The following is a 22,587-nucleotide window of genomic DNA, read 5'->3' on the forward strand; positions in this document are numbered from 1 at the left end:
TCTTTGTTCTCCTCTGGGCAGTGAAGGTCTTTGTGCTGAGAGGAGCTGGGCTCACTGGTTTGTGGGCCCACATTTCAGTCACTGTTTCAAATGTGTTCCGTTGTCATAACAAAGAAAAAAACATGAATGAGAACGGCTTAATTGTGAACTCAACTGGATTTAAATACTGTAGAAGACAGAAGCTGAAACCAGCCGATACAAGACTGAAACCAGCCGATACTTCCACAGTTCACCTTCAATCCCATTTCTGAATGACACTGTGGAAATTTTAATTTCCACTGTGGAAGTCAAAACAAGATCTGGAAACAAGACCAGGTCAAAACCTGGTATGTCTGGACCTTGTGTGGTCAGTGAACAGCTGTATAGGATCTACTGTCAATGGAAAGTAGCTAAAGCTGCTGGAAGAGTTGCTAAATGTTGCTAGATGATGTTATACACCTTGAGTACACTTTGAAGATCTGAACATGTCTTTAAGGCAGATGTGGAAAAACGTGCTGGGGTCCAAAATTAAATTTATTTACAACAAACATCAAACAGGTCAGATCCAAGAGAGACTTTATTGGTACAAAGCACTTAAACAGCCGGCAGGCAGTGAGACGGTATGGTGTTGGCACCTGGTATCAAACTGCATTATGGGTATTTTTTAATGGAGAGGTAACAGGGTTAGGGTGGGGTAGTGGGGGGGGCATCACAAGGACCTACAGAACATCAGCATTGAGAAACACAGAAGAGGTGATGATTGGCTGTCATCAGAGAGAGAATCTAACAGGCTAATCCTGGCTAGTTAGCCATTAGCATGGATTAGCATGTTCTCTGTTTTCTCCAAAGTCATACGAGATGGATCATCTCCTCTGGAACTTTGACCAGCATGACCTGGAACCATCACAAACTTCTTCACACACTTGAGGAACAATTCCCAGGATCCCTTTATCCTCATCCTGTGATAGGTTTAACCTGCTTTGAGGACTGCCATCTTATTGGTTAGAAATAGCTTTGTTTCTGTGATGTGATTGGTTGTTAGTACATAGGTTGTCTTAGCAAAGAAACATTTTTTAGCCTAGCATGTTAGTTAGTCTTTTACTGGACCAAGGCTAACAGTTTCCCCACATTTCCAGTCTTTGTGCTAAGCTAGGCTAATTACACTCTGATTCTGTTTCTGTACTGGATAGATGAAACCAACTGTGTTCTTCTTGTCAGACTCTGGAGAAAACAGACAACAGGTGGGTTTTTTTAAACTGACTGAGTTTTGCTTACTGTGACAACTGAACATCTGGACAACTCACCTACAAGACTGAGCTGTGATTGGCTGATAATGACTGAAGTTTGAAGGTTCAGTTTATAAAACCCCATCAATCCGGTCTTTGATGAAGATGTTCATGAAGAAAAGGCAGAACATTTTTTTTCTTTCGTCAGGCAGTTTCCTTGCTAATGGGGGGGGGCGGGGTCTGCAGGCACAGGGGTTGTCCAATCACAGGCCTTGTTTGGCGAGGGAGGCTGACACCTGACAAGAAGAAGATGTTGTTTGTTAATGTGTGTTGTTTAATATTTGGGGTTTTGGTCAGAGCGGGTAAATCTCTCACCTGGTCGGCCAAGGTGTCGAGGGGTGGAGCTTCAGCAGCGTTAAGGCTTCCAGGGGAGGAAGTGTTACTGAGGTGATGAGGGGAGGAGTCAGACTGGATGATGATGTCAGCACCATGGTCAGTTCGAGCTCTGGCGTGCTCTCTGAAGGTCAGTTTCTGACTTTCAATCTGACAACACACCATCAAATATCTTTATATTAACATATGCAATGTTTAGAATATATAAGCATAAATGTAGTTACTTTATCATATGAGGTAGATTGTGTACAGATAAACATAGTTACATATCATAAAAAAATACGTAGCTACATGTAACATAATGCAAGATATGTAAAGACAGTTACATGTGAAGTCCGATATAAATTGTATTTTTAAAATGCAGTACATGATTTTATATATGAATGTATATGCAAAGTTTATGTAAGTAGTATTATATATATATATATATATATATATATAAAGTTAAATATAAACGTGAATGTCTCAGTTTCAACATATGATGTGTTTTCTTTGTTCTATTTTCAATTAAATATGGGTTTACTTAATTTGCACATGATCACATATCTAGATTTTACACAGTGTCCCAATTTTTTTGCAAACTTGGTTGTAGTTCAGTTTCACCTTTAGAACTTGATATATGAACAATGTAGAATAAATGCAGTTACATGTGATGTATAATAACAAATATATTAATAAAGCTAAATATAAAAAGATGCATTGAATCAAAGTGAACTCTGGGCAGAAACCTGATGTTTGATTTATGATTTAAATCTGGACATGAAGAAAATAATACAACAGAGGTCTTTACTGACCTCACCTGTGACCCATTACATCACATTCTGATTCAGCAGCAGTAGGTTTGTTGCAGAGAGGTGGTGAGTATGACTGGTGTATTTATTGTACCTTCTTCTTCCCGCCTCCTGGTACATGAGTGATGTTCTCCAGAGAACCCACTTTAGACTGAACAGCTTTCAAATCCATTTTCTCCGATTTAATCTCCACCTTCCCTCCACCTGCCACACAGAGGAACAGAGAACAATATGATGTGTAAACACACAACACCTGACATTTCTGCACTGTGTGTATTACGGCATCACCAAGATTAAGGGCAGTTTGTCAATTAATTATTATAACTGGATAGCTCAAATCAAGCAATTGATGACTAGACTGTGGTGACCTGACTCTCTGAAAGACAAATGCAGAATGAGGAGACGGGCCACGGCTAACTGGTTAGCATGCTAACAAAATTAAATGGGAGTGTGTGTGTGTGTGTGTGTGTGTGTGTGTGTGTGTGTGTGTGTGTGTGTGTGTGTGTGTGTGTGTGTGTGTGTGTGTGTGTGTGTGTGTGTGTGTGTGTGTGTGTTACCTGGTTTGTGGTGGATGTTGTCTTTGGAGCCACATTTCGAGGCCACGTTACTGAGATCCAACTTTTTGTTAACAATCTGAACCTGCAGACAGACAGGTATAGACAGCCAGGTACAGACAGGTGTAGACAGACACAGACAGATACAGATACAGACAGGTATAGACAGATGGGTACAGACAGATGCAGACAGGCATAGACAGAGGGAGGTACAGACAGACAGGTATGGACAGACAGTTACATAAGTTTTTACTGGTTTTGGGCTCCAACAGTTGAACGTGTGTGTTTGAGGTGTGTGTGTTACCTTGCCCCCTCCAGGAGTGTGTTTCAGGTTCTCTGTGGAGCCAACCTTTGACTTCACGTTGCTGAGGTCGGGCATGGGGTGGGCGGTTAGGGGGGGTGTCTTTCCACGAGCAGGGCCGGGAGATCTCGGAGGGGTCCGGACCACCGCCACCTGCAGGGCCACACCAGCAGAACCATTATACAACCAGTAAGACCGACCAGTAACTCCATAAACAGAACCATCAGAACCAGTGACAACATCTGCAGAACAGTATCACCAGAAAGCACCAGTAAAACCAGTAGATGGTTCTGAACCAGTAAAAACCCACTGAACCAGTAATGACAAGTAAACCAGTAAAACAGAGACACTGTCAAACTAAACTGTCTAATTTTACACTGGAGACTCTGTACTGACACAGGTGTGCACATCTTGTATCAGTTCATATATACTCAGGTAGATTAGCTGGTCAGGTAGACAGACAGTCAGCGGGACAGGTAAACAGGTGGTCAGACCTTCTTGACATCTCTGTTTGGAGTGGAGGATCTGCTGGCAGGAGAACGACTTCCTGGACTGCTGACTCCATCTACTGACTCTGACAGACAAACGGGTGGAGAGAGAGACAGACAGGCTGACTGGGCCATACTGGTCAAACTGGTGTTAGTGGTTGAACTGGTGTGGTGCTGCACCTGTACTCTTGGCTGAGATCATCTTGACTGCTCTGGCGCCTCCTGCTGTCCTGGAAGCCTGAAACATGCACAAACATCTTTAGGGACAACGCAACAAGGGGGGGAGGGATAAAACCACTGAGGGTGTTACATGTTTATTTACATTTTTAATTGTGTCCTGAAGGTGGAGCCAGAGACAACGCAACAAGTACACTTTACGTTCCGATTCATCGAGCACCAAGCAGACGTCAAAATGTCGTGACAGAGGTAAAACACTGAACGTGTGTGTGTGTGTGTGTGTGATTTTACCTTCACAGTTTCTTCAGCAGTTTCCTTCACAGCTGATTTTTCTGTTTGAAACAGAAGAAGAAAAGTGATGTAATCACAGAAGAAGAGTGCTGAATGTTGTGTTGATTGAGTTATTGTTGTCAGCACAAACAGCTGAGACTGAAACATGGTGGAGGGCAGCAGGCAGAGAGCTGAGGTCAAAGGTCAGAGTGGGTGGGGTGGGGCGGGTATGTCACCCTGTTTGCATGACAACCAGGAGCTCAAGTTCAAGCTGAGGTCAGAAGGAAGTGTCCAGTCTGTGTCACTTTCAGCAGGAGAGACAGAAACACACAAAATGTTCCTTTACATGACACAGAGAAGGGGGGGTAGGGTGAAAGATAGGGGGGGGGGGGAGGGGGGGGGGGTTCAGAGAACAGACCTTCAGTTGGGGGAAGAGGAGCACTTAATTTACAGGCTGGACCAGCCTGCTTAGTTGGAGAAGTACTTGTTTTCACTCCTGCAAGTGGAGCTCTAGCTTTGGAGGGAGGAGCTGCAGTGCAAATCAAATGTCCCTTGTCTATGCCTAGGTCTTCACTGGTCAGAGGAGTGCTTGTCTCATCAGCCAGAACTTCCTGGTCTTCAGAGGATGGAGGGGCAGGAGGTGTTTGAAAGTCCAGCTGCTCCTCAGCAGAAGGGTCTGAGCTGAATGGAGGGCCTATTTACTTCTGGGGGAGGGAGGAGCTGTGTGGACCCCTCCTGCTCCTCCTCAGCTGTCATCATAGTTGCTCCTTTCAGCTGCTCCTCCTCTTCATCAGCTCCACCTTCATCAGGAGGAGGCATGGAGGAGGAGCAGGGAGTGTCTGGTTGTCCCTTCTCTTTCTGCTCCACCTCCTTTTTCTCTTTGTCTCCTGACTGCTCCCCCTCCTCCTCTGCCTTCATCACGGGGCTCTCCTCTTCCTGTCTCCTCTCCATTTGCTCCTCAGTGCTGTTCCTTATCTGTTCATCACCATCTTCTCGTTGGTCCTTCAACTCCTGCTCCTCCACTGTTCGGCATGTGACCAGAAAACTGAGAGAGTTGTGGTCTGGGGGAGGAGCAGAGGAACAGGAGGAGGAGAGAGAAGAGGAGGAGACAGTGGAGGAGGCGTCACAGATAGAAACACACTGACTGGATGAATACAGAACAGTCATGATGGATTTATGAGGAGCTCTGGAAATCAGTCCTGGTCCACCAGACCTAGGTCCTGGTCTCTGCCACACTCAGAACCCTGAACTGGATTCTCAAAGTGGTTCAGTCATTAAAGCCATGTGTGGATGAGTTTAGGGTGATACCGTTACACACAGAGCCTCACAACAACACAACAACAACACAATGCGCCGATATAAATCACAACAGTGTTGTGACTTATATCGGCAATAAGACCAAGCGGGTTTTGGTCACAGTAATGTCACAGTGATGTTACTGCTATGGTTGTGTCATTTGTTTCTCTCCCTGTTTGTTGCTGGGACATTTTCAATAAGTAAAAAAGCTACAAAACTGAAACTCAGTGAGCAGCTTCCTCCTCTGTCAGGGCATCACCTTATTAATAATGGTAGCCATAGCGCCACCATGTGGTGAAGAACCAGTGTGGAAGACAGTGAAGAGACTGATATATGCCACGCCCATTTACATTCGAAAAATCTTTCCACCATTTATAATTTTTTTCCAGACACATATTTGACAACCCATTCCTTACACGTCATATTTAGACCCACAACATTGTCATCTTGTTTGATTAAAAGCTGTCACCAGTCGTTTGTCTGTGATTGGTTTACAAACTTTTGTGGGTGTGGTCAAGTTATTCAATCTGCTGTAACTCTTTGCTTCTTTATGCTTTATCTAATTGCAGCCTTGCACACATTGAGACTATGACTGAGGCCACAAGAGGCCGCTGTGGTAATAAACAAACACTGCTCCTCCTCTGAGGTCCTGAAGCTGGAAACATGGATCCACTGGATCATATGACCTGCTACACAGCTTGTCGATATCTATTATAATTAATCAGTTATAATTTCTTAATGAGGTGTGCACAATACCACTAATATCTGAAAAACTGTCAACTTGTCAAACAACTGGCTGATGATGAAATTCTTCACTTGCTGTCGTTGTGACAGTGCCACCATGAGGCCAGTTACTGGCATGTTACTAACTTTGAAAACTGTTTTTTCATTTATGTTCATGTCCTTGCTGTGACCGCGGTGACACATCAGTTTCCAACGGCGATGGCAGCAGATGCAGCAGTCACACGTTCTAGTTTTTCTTGTTGTGACAAAGAAACACTAAGTCTTCACGTGTCAGAGTGAACACGTCTGTGCACAACACGCCTTCATCATGTGAAGAGGGTCTGAACCTGTCAGTCACTCTGTGTCTGTGCTGCAGAGCCACATGGAAACTAAAACCAGCCTCACAGGCCCACACCCACCTCCCATCATCTGCTGCTCCTGCTGGCTGGGGCCATCTCTGGGGGGGGGCAAGTTTCCATCCATCATCACTCCTATAGGGGGGTCAAGAGGAGGAGTCAGTGAGCATGCTCAGTAACAGTAAGTCCTCCATGATGATGATGCAGCAACAGTAAAGTCCGTTTCTAATAGACTCTACTGTCTCCTTCACCCGTCAATCACTCCCCCCCCCCATCTGAAGCTCCATTAGCCTGCAGGATAACGCGCCGTCGCGTTTGCCGCCTCTGCCGCCTGAGAGCCGGTGAGGCTGCAGACAGGAGCGGCAGGGACGCATGGAGCAGAGGACATAGAGAGACAGGAGAATGACAGTAAAGACAGACACACAGACAGGTGAGACACAGACAGGTGAGACACAGACAGGTGGCTCTGCGGATTGTTCCGTCTCTTACCTCCGGGTTCTGCTGCAGCTGCTGTCCGTCTGTCTGTTGCTCCACCCTGCAACCGCTCTGTGAGGGGAGGGGGGGGGGGGGGGCTCCGCTGCTGCTGCATGCTGGGAGAGGAGGCTGCTGTTACCATGGTAACCTGCTGCATCACTGCACTGTAAAACACACACTAAACACTAAAAATCAGTGGTGATACTGTGCTTAAGCGCAACTTTGAGGTACTTGTATTAAACGAGTATTATTATTTTTGGTACTTTGTACTTTACAGTTACAGTTATCTGACTCTGAAGTCAGGTCACTGTCAATAGATCTGACTAAAAGATCTGAGAAAAAACTGATCAGTGGATCAGATCTTTGTTTCCTCTCATGAATCATGTGACTCAGATTTATATATGTATATATATATATATATACATATCATCAGTCAGACCAGACCAGAGCTTTGACTTTAATACTTTAACTGCTGCTGATACTCATGTACTCTTACCTCAGTGGGGTTTCTCATCTACTTGTGGTGAAGTATCTCTGCATTATTATATTTGAACTTTTCGTAAAGGTTTGGAATTCTTCTTCTACTCCAAATATCAGCTGATCTTAGTCAAAACAAAAGTAACTAAGTACATTTTCTCAAGTACTGCATGCCGGTTTTATTTTGAGGTACTTGTACTTCATCTCAGAATTTATATTTATGCTTATTTCTTGTGATTCACACTTTAGTGATGTAAACAGTGAAGACTTTGTAAAACAGCATCAGTATTAGAAACAAAAATACGTTGAGTTCTGTGTAGAACAGACCTAATGTCACGCTTCATGTTCCAGTAGAGAACAACACTAAAATCAAATCAATAAAAACCAGTTGACTCACAGTTACAATTTTTTATTGTATTCATATCCATGTACCAGGCAGAAGTGACACATGTTATTATACAGCAAGCACTTACATGTATTTATATACACAGGTTTTTCCATTCAAATCAATGAGGCTATAAACAGCAACATGTCCCTGTATAATGTGACACAGTTGAACACCATCACACAGGTGAATCGTCACCTGTGAAACAGTCTGAACACAAACTGAACCTTCATCACAGACGGATTTAGTTTAACACAGGTTCCTAAGAAACTGATCAGCTGAGTGTTTGTATTTTATATTTATATAGTGAAGGACTGACAAAGTGATGATCCTTACTCAAACAAGTGTTATTGATCAGTGATCAGTGACACACCCAGACTGTCCAGCAGGTGTCACTGTGATGCTATGAGAGCAGAAACAGTCACTTCCTGTCTGAATATGAATGATTCTTCTTTGTCTCTTCTTTCCATAGATTACTGATAGATTATAGTTTTCTGAGAATCAGTCTGTTGACCGTCATGATGACTGGTCAGGGCTGATAGTGGCTGATGGGGACTGTGTAATAACAGTGTCAATAATAATGACCAACCATTCTGTCAAACTGTCTCTGTCCAGTCAGCTTCAAACACAGGAGCGGGGGTCACCAAGTCAAATTAATCTTGTCCAGCCAATCACAGCTGACCTCTGTCACCATGGAAGCCACTTGGTCACTGGCTGGAGGCTGAACCTATTGTCTGGACCCAGTCAGGTCTGACCTCTGTCTCCATGGAAGCAGGACGTTATTGGACCTGATGTCCTGTTAACCTGATATGATGTGTTACCGTGGAAACCAGATGGACAGGTGGATGGAGTGAGTGAGGTCAGAGACACATGGAGAGGAAGACCACAGAGAGCGGTAGAAATATTTATTATGTTCAGATGGAAAGATTCTTTTGTCAGTTTTAAATTTACAGGAAAACATTCAACAACTATATTATATAATGTATGAAATAATATATAATAATAATATATAATATATTACATTCATTAATTCATATCTGTTTAAACATTAACACATCACTCTTTCATGCAACAGTTCACACCTTGTCCCTTACTCTGTTTATTTGATCTCTATGAGCTTGTTTGTATTTTTATTCTCTATATACTCTATACTTCTATATACTTTATTTTACCTTGTCTTAAAGTGTTGTGTCTCGTTGTGTTTCATTGTGTCTCATTGTCATTTTGTCTCATTGTTTATCATTGTGTCCTGTTGTTTCTCATTGTGTCTCATTGTTTCTCATTGTGTCTCGTTGTATCTCGTTGTCCCTTGGTGTGTCTGGTTGTGTCTCACTACCTATTGTGCTTCCTTTGAATAATAATACGCAGGTAGATTTTCCAGCTGTGACACCAGACTGGGATTGTGCTGATCTATCATTGAAACTCACGCTGTAATGGGAGCCTCTTTACGGATAACATCACCTCTTCAGTGCTCCAATATTCTTTCTAGTTCTCCTTTCTTTAGTTTTATTTTAATAAGTTATAGATTAAATACCTTCAAACTTTATTTTTTGATCCACATTTCAATAACAATCATTCAATTAACTGTCTGTAGTTTATAGGTTATGTTTTAATATGAAATCCAGAGGTGGTTTGAGCCATGTTTCCATATGACCTCTGAAGTAATAACATCATGGTATGAGCAGTTACCTCTTAAGCAGACTATGGTCTGCGTGGATCTGCTACCTTAACTATAATTTTGATTAGTCTTTTTTCTTGCTCTGAACATTTGATAACAAAAGTTAAAAATAAATCTGATCTGTCCAGTGATACTCCTGTATTTCAGGCGGGTCCCCTTCAGGCTCTTCCTGTCTGCAGCTTTCTGACTTTGCAGCCAGGTTAGGGTTAGGATCAGGTGAGGAACAGGTGACATAGGACATGTCAAGAGGCACTGGCATGTTTTTCTTTTTCTCTATTTATATAGTTTTTACAATTTGGCCCAGGACAGAGGAAGAAAAAGGAAGAGAATGAAGAATTGTTAAGAGGATGCTGGATGCGGTGCCCAATGGCGGAGTGGTTAGGGCGCGTACGACATGAGCGGATGCTCTCAGCAGGCAAGCACCGGTTTGACTCCTTACCAGCCCGACTCTTTCCTGCGTGTCATTCCCCCTCTCTCTCTGCCCCTTTCCTGTCACTCTCTACTGTCCTGTCAATAAAGGCAAAAAATGATTAAAATGAAATGTCGTAACAAGGTTTCCGTAGGGGAACCTGCGGAAGGATCATTACCGTTTAAAAAAAAAAAAAAAGAGATGGGCCCATTTCAGGACAGGGAGCAGTGCATATAAATGACTGCTTTGAGGTTTATTTTTTCTCTATTACTGTATCCTAGGGAGGAAAAGCAGCACCCATCATCCAGAAGGTGGGTTAAGACCCTCCTCCGGATGCTGTCTGGACCTACATGCTGGGCTTTTTACTAAAAAAAGAAAGAAGGAAAATGTAAAAGTAAAATAAAGAACAAGGTGGGAATCAATAAAATATGGGAAATAAATTATAATAAAAAGGTGTACATGAGATCTGCCACACTAATATAAAAACATTTTGTCTTCACAGACCCAATAGAGTCTGGGGGTTAGGTTAGGTAAAAATGAGATATTTGAGTTTCAAGTGAAGGAAAGAAAAACAACATTTTTGCTTATTAATAATTTATTTATGATCAGACATCAGGAGATATACAAGTCACATCTAAATGTACACTATCAGCTTCATTTTATTCAAACGTTCCTCGTGTCAGATTACATGTTAGATTTTAATCTGATGACATAATAAAAAGTCAAATTTTTAAATCAGGTATTTATCAAGCTTCTTCCAGCTAATAATGCCACAGATTTACACACACACACACCCACAGGCACAATAATAAGATTATTATCAAGCAAAAGGAGAAGGATCAGTTTGTGTTTCATCCTGAGTGTTTTCCTCCACACAGACATACAGGTACTAACTATACTATGGTTACTATGGTTAGGTGTTAGTACTAGAATCAGAATCAGAATCAGAATCAGAATCAGTTTTATTGCCAAGTATGTTTTCACATACAAGGAATTTTTTCTGGTGATTGGTGCAATTGATCAGCAACAGTGGGGCTCTCTAGCCTTGTTGATAAGGCTAATAGCAGATGGGAAGAAGCTATTTTTGTGGCGAGAGGTTTTGGTCCTGAAGGACCGCAGCCTCCTGCCAGAGGGGAGTGACTCAAAGAGTCTGTGTCCAGGGTGGGAGGAGTCAGCTACAATCTTCCCTGCACGCCTCAGAGTCCTTGAGGTGTACAGGTCCTGGAGGGATGGGAGATTGCAGCCAATCACCTTCTCAGCAGAGTGGATGATATGCTGCAGTCTGTTATTGTCCCTCTCCGTGGCAGCAGCGTACCAGATGGTGATGGAGGAGGTGAGGATGGACTCAATGATGGAGGTGTAGAAGTTCACCATCATAGTCCTTGGCAGGTTGAACTTCTTCAATTGCCTCAGGAAATACATCCTCTGCTGAGCTTTTTTGATGAGGGAGCTGATGTTTAGCTCCCATTTGAGATCCTGTGTGATGGTGGTTCCCAAAAAGCGAAAATGCTCCACGGTAGCCACGGGGGAGTCACACAGGGAGATGGGGGTGGGTGGGGCTGGGCTCTTCCTGAAGTCCACTATCATTTCCACTGTCTTTAGAGCGTTTAGCTCTAGGTTGTTCTGCTTGCACCAGGTCACCAGACGGTCAGTCTCCCACCTGTAGGCAGACTCATCGCCATCAGAGATGAGTCCAATGAGAGTGGTGTCATCTGCAAACTTCAGGAGCTTGACAGAATGATGGCTGGAGGTGCAGGTGTTGGTGTACAGGGAGAAGAGCAGAGGAGAAAGAACGCAGCCTTGCAGGGATCCAGTGCTGATGGTCTGGGAGTCAGACACGTGCTTTCCTAGCTTCACGTGCTGCCTCCTGTCAGACAGGAAGTCGGTGATCCACCTGCAGGTGGAGTCAGGCACGCTCAGCTGGGAGAGCTTGTCCTGCAGCAGAGCTGGGATGATGGTGTTGAAGGCAGAGCTGAAGTCCACAAACAGGATCCTGGCATAGGTCCCTGAGGAGTCCAGGTGCTGGAGGATGATGTGGAGAGCCATGTTGACGGCGTCATCTACAGACCTGTTGGCTCTGTAGGCGAACTGCAGGGGGTCCAGGAGTGGGTCAGTGATGGATTTGAGATGGGACAGGACAAGGCGCTCAAATGATTTCATGACCACAGAGGTCAGGGCAATGGGTCTATAGTCATTTAGTTCTGTGGGCCTTGGTTTTTTGGGGACAGGGATGATGGTGGAGGATTTGAAGCAGGCTGGCATGTGGCAGGTCTCCAGTGAGATGTTGAAGATGTCTGTGAACACTGGAGACAGCTGATCAGCACAGTGCTTCAGGGATGATGGAGAGACAGAGTCAGGACCGGCTGCTTTGCGGGGGTTCTGCTTCTTAAAAAGCCTGTTGACATCTCTCTCCAGGATAGAGAGAGACGTTCCTTTGGTAGGGGAGGAGGAGGGGGGTTCTGATGTGGCTCTGATGTGGAGGTTAGTGTCAGGCTTGTCCCATTGTCTTTCAAAGCGGCAGTAGAACTCATTCAGATCGTTGGCCAGATGGAAGTCGTTAGTGGAGTGGGGGGGTTCAGGTTTGTAGTTAGTGATCTGTCTGAGCCCTTTCCAGACAGAAGCAGAGTCGTTGGCTGAGAACTGGAGCTGAAGTTTCTCAGAGTACAGTCGTTTAGCTTCTCTCACCGCCTTGCTAAACCTGTACTTGGACTCTTTAAACCTGTCCCTGTCCCCACTCCTGAAAGCTTCCTCCTTTTGCCTCCTGAGCTGACTGAGCTTAGCTGTGAACCAGGGTTTGTCATTGTTATAACTCACCCTGGTGCGTGATGGGATACAGCAGTCCTCACAGAAGCTGATGTATGACGTCACAGCCTCTGTGAACTCATCCAGACTGTTGGAAGCAGTCCTGAACACTTCCCAGTCAGTGCAGTCCAAACATGCCCGCAGATCCTCTATGGCTTCACTGCTCCACTGCTTCGATGTCCTTGCAACAGGTTTACACAGTTTTAGTTTCTGCCTGTATGTGGGAATCAGGTGGACCATGACATGGTCAGAGTGGCCCAGTGCAGCCCGGGGGACGGCATGATAAGCACCACTGATTGTGGTGTAACAGTGGTCCAGAGTGTTCCCCTCTCTGGTCGGGCAATTAACAAACTGTCTGTATTTGGGCAGTTCGTGGCTGAGGTTCCCTTTGTTAAAGTCACCAAGGACAATAACTACGGAGTCCAGGTTGGTCCGCTCCACACACAGTATCTGCTGTGGCCTGTGGTGGGATGTAAACACCGACCAGGATGAATGAGGTGAACTCACGGGGGGAGTAGAAGGGCCTGCAGTTTATGATGAAAGTCTCCAGGTCAGGGGAACAGTGCTGCAGGATCACTGTCACGTCTCTGCACCAGCCACTGTTAGCATAAAAGCAGATTCCTCCACCTTTCGTTTTGCCGGACAGCTGTGTGTCGCGATCCGCTCTGAAGAGCTGGAAGCCGGCCAGCTCCAGCGCAGAGTCCGGAATCGATCCATACAGCCACGTCTCCGTGAAGCACAGGACGGCAGATGAAGAAAAGTCTCTGTTCTTCTGCACCAGTAGCTGAAGTTCATCCAGCTTGTTGGGCAGTGAACGCACCTTGGAGAGAAAGATACCTGGGAGCGGTGTGCGGAGTCCGCGCCGGCGGAGACGCGCATGCGCACCAGCACGTTTTCCTCTCCTCCGGCGTTTCACTGTGAGAGCAACGGTCAGTGCACCTCTGACCAAAATGTCCAATAATCCCACAGGTGAGTCGAGAAAAGTAGGAAAAAAATCCACTGGAGTTGTTTCTCTGATGTTAATGAGCTCTTCTCTGGTGAAAGAGCTCCGGAAACTAAAGCAGAAAACTGGATTTACAAAGAAAATAAGGCAAAAAAATGCGCACCAAAACACCGAGGCAGCCATCTGCGGCGCCATGGCAACAGAACTACTGGTCGCTATCAGGGCCTGTGTAAACTGGCCCTTTCTATTTAAATAAGGTTTTTAGAGTTAACTCTGCAGAGTGCAAATGTGCACAACAGCAATTACAATTAATGATAAATAAATATTTGGAAGCATCCAGTGCAAACATTAAAGGTGTAAAAATATATGTAACATCAGTGTTTGTCAGCTGTTGTGACACTGAAACAGAATCTGGGAGTTTATGTTCAGCAGCAGGAGAAACTGACGAGGAACCACAGGGTTTGCTACAGCATCCCCTGGTGTCTGCTCAGCTCTCTGTGTGTTGTGTTCAGGAGGTGAAGCTCCTGAACAGGAGGTTACCCCTGGAAGGAGTCTGGACAGATTTGATATTTTATGTTATAATGCCCAGAATTGATCACATTTTCATAGGGACAGTGTTGTTTTGGACTTGATGATGATGAGGCCTTGAATATCCTCCAACACATCAGCTTCAGCATCAAAGGATGAGACATTCAGAGGGCGACAATGTTCAAAATAGTTTTGATGTTGTTTCATTGTGTGTAGCTGCATTTGAAAGTAACTACACACAAACAATTATGTTGTGCTGTTATTATTCAGCTTCCCGTTTCCTCACAGGAAATGTTCTCAGGTCTTGGACGACTTCAACCACAGCTCAGCTGCAGGTGTGTGTGTGTGTGTGTGTGTGGGTGTGTGTGTGCATTTAGTCCTGTTAAATAGTAGAAAGCTGGTGATCAGTATTACAATAGACAGTTGTAGTTCATAAATAAAACATGGATCAATAAATAAACGTATCAATTACAGAACATAAACACAGTCCAGTTGCCTGATTGGATATGTGACCCTCTGGAAGGAAATGATCACAGCTAGTTGAATCCAGTGATTGGCCAGTACATGAAAGGGGGTGGGGCCACAAAGAGACCTGACTGACAGATCTCATCTGAGTGGCTCCATAAATTTGTGTCTTGCACTGCAATTGGCTGGTCTGCTCTGATCCACTGATCCCAACACAGAATATTGCCTCTGATTGGCTGAGTGGAATTACATCACAGGTTGTGACTGGACGAGTTCAGGTCCAGCAGAGGTCAGAGGTTAGAGGAATGTTTGATGCTGTGGAAGGATACCCTGCTTGGTGAGGTGGGCAGTGATGTGGCGCGCACTGCCCGGCTCTGGATGGAATGACGATCTTGCCAACGAATCCAACGCTTCCTGACTGCAAAGCGCACCTGCACACAGACAAGTAGACAGACAGGTAAATAGCCTGTGTACATATAAATGTTAGAATTTGTGAGTGTGACCTTGGTTGATAACATAGATATAAATACTCAATAGGCCCTAGTACAAAACCTTGAGGAGCATCAGACTCACCTCACTGTTGAGAAAACAGTAGAAAACAGAGACAAAGAATCCCTGTGGAGACAGACAGACAGAGTTAGCTGCTAACAGCCCAAACAGGCTGCTAACAGACTGCCAACAGAGCTAACAGACTGCTAACAGAGCTTACAGGCTGCTAACAGGCTGCTAACAGAGCTAACAGGCTGCTAACAGAGCTCACTGGCTGCTAACTGAGCTCACAGGCTGCTAACAGAGTTTACAGACTGCTAACAGAGCTTACAGGCTGCCAACAGAGCTTACAGACTGCTAAATGAGCTTACAGGGTGCCAACAGAGCTAACAGGCTGCTAACAGCTCACGGGCTGCTGACAGACTGCTAACAGAGTTTAGAGGCTGCTAACAGAGCTAACAGACTGCTACTCCAGACTCCACCCACCTGGCGGCAACCTGCTCAGCTGCAGCTGCGATGGCTCTCGACAGCAATGGACATGTAATGGCTAATAATCCACTGAGATCGCACAGTCTGACAGTTCATCTGCAGTGAGGCAATACTAAACTTGTATATGACCGTCAGTCTATTCTAGTACTATGTGGATCCAGCAGTTTAGGAACTGTAGACACGACCACTCTGGACAGTCTATGTAGCCTTGGACTGCTACACCTGGTGGCCCACAAAGCAGTGGAGTCTCCTACCAGCACTGTCCACCACCGGAGGAGACAGAGGCGGTGCGACAGAAAGATGAAGTGGGCCTGTCAAGGGGGGCTAACATACAAGCTAAAGGCTAACCCGTGCAGGACACCGTTCCCTTCCATCCTGCTTGCTAACGTCCACTCCTTGGAGAATAAACTGGACCACCTGAAGCTGGATTTAGCTACTAAACAGGAGATGAGAATAATAATTCTGATGGAGAAATGGTTGAACTCTTCCGTTCCAGATGGTGCTGTTAGCATGGAGGGACTAACAACATTCCAGTTCTCCCTCACTTCCATCAGTATGTGGATTTTGCAACTAAGGGAAAGAACACATTGGACCTAGCCTACTCAAACATCAAGTAGGCATTTAAGGTAGCACCGTGCCCCCACCTCAGGTCCTCAGACCAGTCTGTCTGCATATATTCATAAGTGCATGGAAGATATCTGTGTCATCAAGAACATCACAACTCGGGCCAATGAGAAACCCTGGATGACTAAGGAGGTACTTGCAATGCTCAAAGCACAAAATTACGCTTTTAAATCTGGCGACATGGTGGTGCTTAGAACAGCAAGAGCTAATCTGAACCGTGCCATAAGACTAGCAAAGCACGCCCATGGTCAGAAAATGCAGAATTTCTTCCATGACCCTTTGAACACCAGATGGATGTGGCAGAGTTTCCAAGCCATTATAGAAAGCTGCCCCCCCCCAATTACATGTCTCAGTGATTACCACCCCGTAGCGCTCACCCCCATCATGATGAAGTGCTTGTAGGCTGATAAAGGACTATATTGTCTTCAGACACCCTCCCACATTCGATCCATTCCAGTTTGCTTACAGCCCAAATCTCTCCATAGAGGACGCCATTTCCTCTGCACTCCATCTGAGCCTGGCATATCTGGAGAAGAACACACATGTGCGGATGCTGTTTGTGGACTTGAGCTCAGCTTTTAATACCATCATCCAACAGTATTTGGTAAGCAAAGTTGCTCCCCTGGCCTTCAGCACCCCTGTGTGCAACTGGCTGCTTGACTTCCTCACAAACAGACCCCAATCAGTGTGGGAGGGAAACGATGTTTCAACTCCCTGAGCACCAGCTCCCTCAAAGGGCTGGGTCCTGAATCTGCTGCTGTTCATTCTGATGACCCACACCTGCTGCACCAGGTCCATCACAAATCACATTGTGAAGTATGTGTGGCACTGTGTGTTTTCATACACTAACATTAAAAAGACTTGATTGAAATATCTTGCCCCCCATTAAAAATTTGTGGTTATGTTTTATGTGGTTGGAGCATCCTTTCAGTAGAGGGCGCTGTATGCTTTAGGTACCAATAGCTGACGCCAGCCAGTAGCAGAGTGAGGCGTCAGACAGCACGAGTTACCTTGAGCCGTATTTTTCCACCACTGTGCCACTACACACCAGTTGGCTGTGAGACATTGTCAGGTGTGCCGTGGAAAATTGTCAAATTTCACCTAAAAAATATTATCTACTTGCTGTGAATAATCTGCCATTGTTGAGTATCTGTGCCTGGAATGTAGTGGTTAGCTAAGTGATTAAATCCTCTTCCATGTCAATAGGGTCGGTACCACAATAATGACCTTATGAATTTAAGACAATTAAGGCTTTGTTGCGTAATTATTAAGCGACTAGTGCAAGAGGTGGCGGTGACAAGATGTAAAATGGCGATGGATAGATGTTTGAAAAGGAAAAATGCAGACTCTGAATTGGTCCCTGGACTCAATTCTGATCCAGATGAAGGGCCAAGTATGAGTAAAATTCAAAAAATTACCAAAAAAGTGAACTTGACGCAATACAGCGAAAGTTACCTTCCCTTTGGATTTATTTTCACCGGGGATCTGACTGCACTGAATCCGTTATGCTTGGTGTGTGGAGAGAAACTGTCTAACAGTGCCATGGTCCCAAGCAAGCTCAAATGTCATCTCCAAACGAAACATCCGTCACTTCAAAACAAGAACACCAAGTATTTTGTTTGCCCACGTGCACACACAGAAAACAGGTAACTTTCATGAGAAAAACCACTAAGGTGTCTGAGAGAGCTCTGAAAGCTAGCTACTTGGTAGCTGAACTCGTAGCCAAATCAAAAAAGCCACACACAGTAGCAGAGACAGTAATACTGCCTGCCTGCAAAGCCATTGTACACGAGATGCACGGGCTTAATGCTGCTAAAGAAGTAGCTAAAGTCCCTCTGTCAGATAACACAATTGTCAGACGTATTGATGACATGTCTGCAGACATCAAAAGCATAGTTTTAGAAAAGATGGGAAATTTGCTTTGCAACTTGATGAGTCTACAGACATTAGTGGACATGCTCAACTCTTGGCCAATGTACGTTTTGTGGATGGAAACGCCATCAGGGAAAATTTCCTGTTTTGCAAGGCATTGCTAGAAAAAACAACAGGAGAGGACATTTTTCGGGTCACATCAGAATAGCTCGAACAAGGAGGACTTAAGTGGGAAAACTGCACTGATGGAGCAGCAGCCATGGTCGGGCACACCAAGGGCTTCATAAGCAGAGTGAAAGACAGATAGCCACATGTCATTGTTACCCACTGCTTTTTGCACTGCGAGGCATTTGTTGCTAAGACTTTACCAGCAGACCTAGCCCCTGATGTCATGCGCATGGTGAACTTTGTAAAGACATGACCTCTGTTTGCAGCGTTATGTGAGGAAATGGGAGTGGAGCACACCACCTTATTGCTCTATACGGAAATCTGATGGTTATCGCGCAGCAAAGTTCTGGCCCATGTCTATGAGCTGCAGGATTAACTGAAAGTGTTTTTGACTGATGAGAGGTGTGATGACGCAAAGTTGCTTGCAAGTGATGAGTGGTGTGCAAAGCTGGCATATATGGCAGACATATTTCAGCACCTGAATGAACTGAACACACGAATGCAAGGCCATAATAAAAACCTGCTCACAAGCACTGACAAAATTAATGGATTCCATGCAAAGGTGCACATCTGGAAACAACATCTGGAACGTGCCAGCCTTGACATGTTCCCCCTCACCCAGAAATGCCAAGAAGTTGTCAATATTGCTGCACTTTGTGAGATAATAGGTAAACATCTGAAAACTCTTGAGGAGAAGTTGTCATTTTATTTCCCCTCGACCTTCACGGAATGCCTTGACTGAGTTAGGGACCCTTACAGCTCAGCTGCAGGTCTTGGAAAGGACATGACTTTGAAGGAGCAGGAGGAACTAGCTGAACTGAGACAAGACCGAGGTCCAAAGCTAAGTTTTGCTGATCTGCCTTTGGACAGTTTTTGGTTGACTGCTGCCAAGGAATTCCCCATTCTGACCAACATAGCTATTTCAACAGCTCCCATTTTCCACAACATATCTATGCATTTCAACCGTGACTACTATAAAAACTAAAAACAGAAAGAGACTGAGAACTGTTAAGGAAGAACTTGTGTGTGCACCTTTCTTCAGTTCCTCCCTGGATATCAACTTTGTGTTCTTCCAAACAGGCCCAGATTTCACACTGAGTTAGTATAAACAAATTAAGAGATGAAATTGTCATTGTATATGCGTTTTTAAGGCTTCAATATGTAATTTTGTAACTTTTTTGGTTGGTGGTGTACCAGGGAATTTTTTTTATGTAAAAAGTGTGCCGTGGCCCAAAAAAGGTTGAAAAACACTGACCTAGAGCAATACAGACGCTAAAGACTGACAGTAATGTGGTTGTAACTGTTTCTACAGGTAAAATGCTCGGGAATCATAACCAGAATGAAATATGGAAGTAATACAGCCTGTGTAAAAGCCTTAGTCTGTGATTGTGTGACTTAGTGACTTTGAATGTGACTTTGAATGGAGAGGAGTGAGTTCTGCAGTTCTGACCAATATTAAAGTTCATTATTATTTTTAATGAACATTGAAAAAGTCAAAGATAATAAAACATACTGATGATTTCAAAACAGTTATAACTTAAAAAGGATAAAAAGGTGAAACAGCTAATCTGAGAATAAATAGAAGCTTAAAAGAAGGTCATTGAAGATAAATACTTTTGGTTAAAAATGTGTTCCTCACATGATTACATGACTATAATTTGAATGTTTTCTATTTGTTCACGATTTAAGATGTGTTATGTAATATGCCAGTCACTAGCAGAGTGAGGTGTCAGATAGCATGAGTTACTCAGAGCAACACAGACGCTAAAAACTGACAGTAATGTGGTTGTAACTGTTTCTACAGGAATAAAATTAAATGTGCTACACAAAGGATCGGTCGCAGTGCCATTCTTTGAAGGGTAACATATGCGGATGCCACAACAGTAGTGGGCCTCATCCGGGACGATAATGACCTGGCCTACAGGGAGGAGGTGAACCAACTGGTGGACTGGTGCAACGAAAACAACCTGGCCCTGAATGATGAAAAAACGAAGGAGATCGTCATTGACTTAAGGAGGAGCCAGCACAATCACACACCACTCCTCATCAACAACACTGCAGTGCAGGTAGTTAGCAGCACCAAGTTCCTGGGGGTGCAGATTACAGACACTCTGTTCTGGTCTCTTCACACTGAAGCACTAGGAAAAGAGCTCAGCAGCGCCTACACTTTCTGCACCGGATGAGCAGAGCACACCTCCTCCCTTCCATCCTCACTACTTTCTACAAAGGCGCTATAGAGAGCATACTGACCAGCTGCATCTCTGTTTGGTTGGGTGCCTGCAACACCGCAGACTAGAAGTCCCTGCAGAGAGTGGTGAGGACAGCAGAGAAGATCATCCAGACTTTGCCTCCTCCCATCCAGGACATTGCACATAAACGCTGCCTGACCAGAGTTCACAACATCATCAGAGATCCTACCCATCCTCACCATGGACTGTTCTCACTGCTGGCCTCTGGAAAGAAGTTCAGAAGCATTCAAAGCAGAACAGCCAGATTCTGCAACAGCTTCTTCCCCCTCGCTATCAGGTTGTAACTCAGTAATTCCCCCATCTACTGACACACACACACACACACACACACACACATTCACACTGGACTGTACCCCAGACTGCTCCATATACTTGTGTACATATGTACAAAATCACTGCAGTGCAATATGTTTGTTGTTTGTTGTTTTTTCCTTATGAAAATGTGAAATACTTCATACTCATGAAAAGGTGCAATATATTTATTAATAAATGTTTATATTTTGTATATATACATATTTATTTATTTGATTTCCTCAGTTTTATTTGTTTTTAATGTATTGTACTTGTTGCATTATTGTGAGCCATGGCAATGGAATCTTGTTCTGATGTGCACTGTATGGTGTATAGTCTGAATGACATAAAAAGTCTATCTATCTATCTATCTATCTATCTATCTATCTATCTAATAGCTTACAGGCTGCTAACAGAGCTAACAGAGCTAACAGAGTTTACAAGCTAGTAAACAGAGCTAACAGGCTGCTAATAAAGCTACCAGGAGTTAACAGGAACTTACAGACAGCTAACACTGCTAATAAATAATAATAATTTATGGTATCTGGAACAGTCATGTGGTCCCAGTGACTCTAAAGGTTAAAGGTCAACATGCTGCTTAAATGTTTGCTGTGATATGAGATGAACCTGGAAGGACTCAAGGATGGAGTTGAAGTAGATGAAGACAATCTGAGCGACTTCGTCTTCTCCTCCTGGATTCACAAAGAACAGCATGTAGGTGATTCCTAAGAGAGGCAGCAGCACCAGAGTCGCCTTCACTGCCTTCCTGCAGTTGGTACAAGTACAAATACATTTTTGTAAAACACCATTTTTTATGAAAAATACATATGAGAAAATGTAAGGGGTCAATAACAGTGTAAAAATCTTTAATAATATACAAACAGCATGAGAGATTGATCCTCATTCTTAGACATTTATTTTCTCACAGTCTAATTCATCTAATATTAAAATTATAAATAATATTTTTTGACTCATGACTTGTTGAACTTTTTCAATCATTATGAGTAAAGCTTTGCTCTTCGTTCAATACTCAGCTCTTATTTGAGGTATTTTAAGAAAAGGATTTCTCTCCCTTGGTTCTTTGTCTTAATAAATAAAAACTGTCCTTGTGCGCAGGTCATGAGGTCACAGGGGTCTTATACTTTCATCATATATACTTTATACAACTAAGCCTTTAGCTTCAACACACAGTACACAACATCACACAGCTGGAGGTTTCCACTGAGCTTCTCTGGGTCATTGTGAAGAGTTCACCTGTTTGTTTCCTGTGCTGGGGTTCGTACCTGTACTGCATGGTCTCTGAAGTGGTCGACGCCCTCAGTTTGGTCATCAGGATCCGAACAATGTTGAACAGGAAGACAAAGTTGATCTGAGGAGGGTTCACAAAGAGTTTGTTGTTGTTTGTGTTGAGTCCTCGTCTGTTCTCATGTCTTAGTTTTATACCCAGTTGATCATGATGAACACAGCAGGACCAATCAGGTTCCACCGCTGTATCTGGGATTGAGCTGAAAAGATCATTAAAGTAGAACCAGAGAGAGGGGGCGTGGCTGGATGGCAATGGAGTAGGGTGCGTTTAGCGTGGGCTCCCGCCTAGCCTGTTTTAATTTAGTTTTTTTTTCTGAACATTCCACTATTTTGATCCGTGAATAGTTTCAGTACTTAATTTTAAACTTAAGTCAATCCGTTGAAG

General features: G+C 44.1%; 2 protein-coding genes across 7 annotated transcripts in view; both read right to left on the reverse strand.

Moving 5' to 3' along the window:
- Window positions 1-538: 538 nt before the first annotated feature.
- On the reverse strand, window positions 539-7,186 carry maptb (microtubule-associated protein tau b). The gene is made up of 10 exons (XM_071463628.1): window positions 7,044-7,186; window positions 6,618-6,689; window positions 4,201-4,241; window positions 3,913-3,970; window positions 3,739-3,818; window positions 3,248-3,397; window positions 2,947-3,028; window positions 2,484-2,593; window positions 1,581-1,748; window positions 539-1,501 (listed from the first exon to the last, which is right to left on the reverse strand). Exons 1-10 carry the CDS (start codon window positions 7,183-7,185, stop codon window positions 1,469-1,471), a joined length of 936 nt encoding a protein of 311 aa, XP_071319729.1. The 5' UTR covers window position 7,186; the 3' UTR covers window positions 539-1,468.
- Window positions 7,187-13,929: 6,743 nt separating this feature from the next.
- Window positions 13,930-22,587, reverse strand: part of crhr1 (corticotropin releasing hormone receptor 1) — a 32,346-nt gene continuing 23,688 nt past the window's right edge. For 4 of the 6 annotated variants that reach the window (XM_071463641.1, XM_071463677.1, XM_071463650.1 and 1 more), the window contains 4 exons: window positions 22,181-22,266; window positions 21,525-21,663; window positions 15,289-15,330; window positions 13,930-15,146 (listed from right to left, as the gene is read on the reverse strand). In XM_071463641.1, coding sequence (XP_071319742.1) covers window positions 15,006-15,146; window positions 15,289-15,330; window positions 21,525-21,663; window positions 22,181-22,266 — 408 coding nt within the window. In that variant the 3' untranslated portion in view covers window positions 13,930-15,005. Of the gene's footprint in view, window positions 16,844-21,524; window positions 21,664-22,180; window positions 22,267-22,587 lie in introns of all 6 variants that reach the window. The other 2 variants (XM_071463669.1, XM_071463659.1) reach the window with 2 other exon arrangements.

The sequence above is a fragment of the Trachinotus anak genome, unplaced genomic scaffold (assembly GCF_046630095.1).
Source record: "Trachinotus anak isolate AG129_WGS33_773 ecotype Australia unplaced genomic scaffold, CSIRO_AGI_Tana_v1 ptg000003l, whole genome shotgun sequence".
Classification (NCBI taxonomy): domain Eukaryota; kingdom Metazoa; phylum Chordata; class Actinopteri; order Carangiformes; family Carangidae; genus Trachinotus; species Trachinotus anak.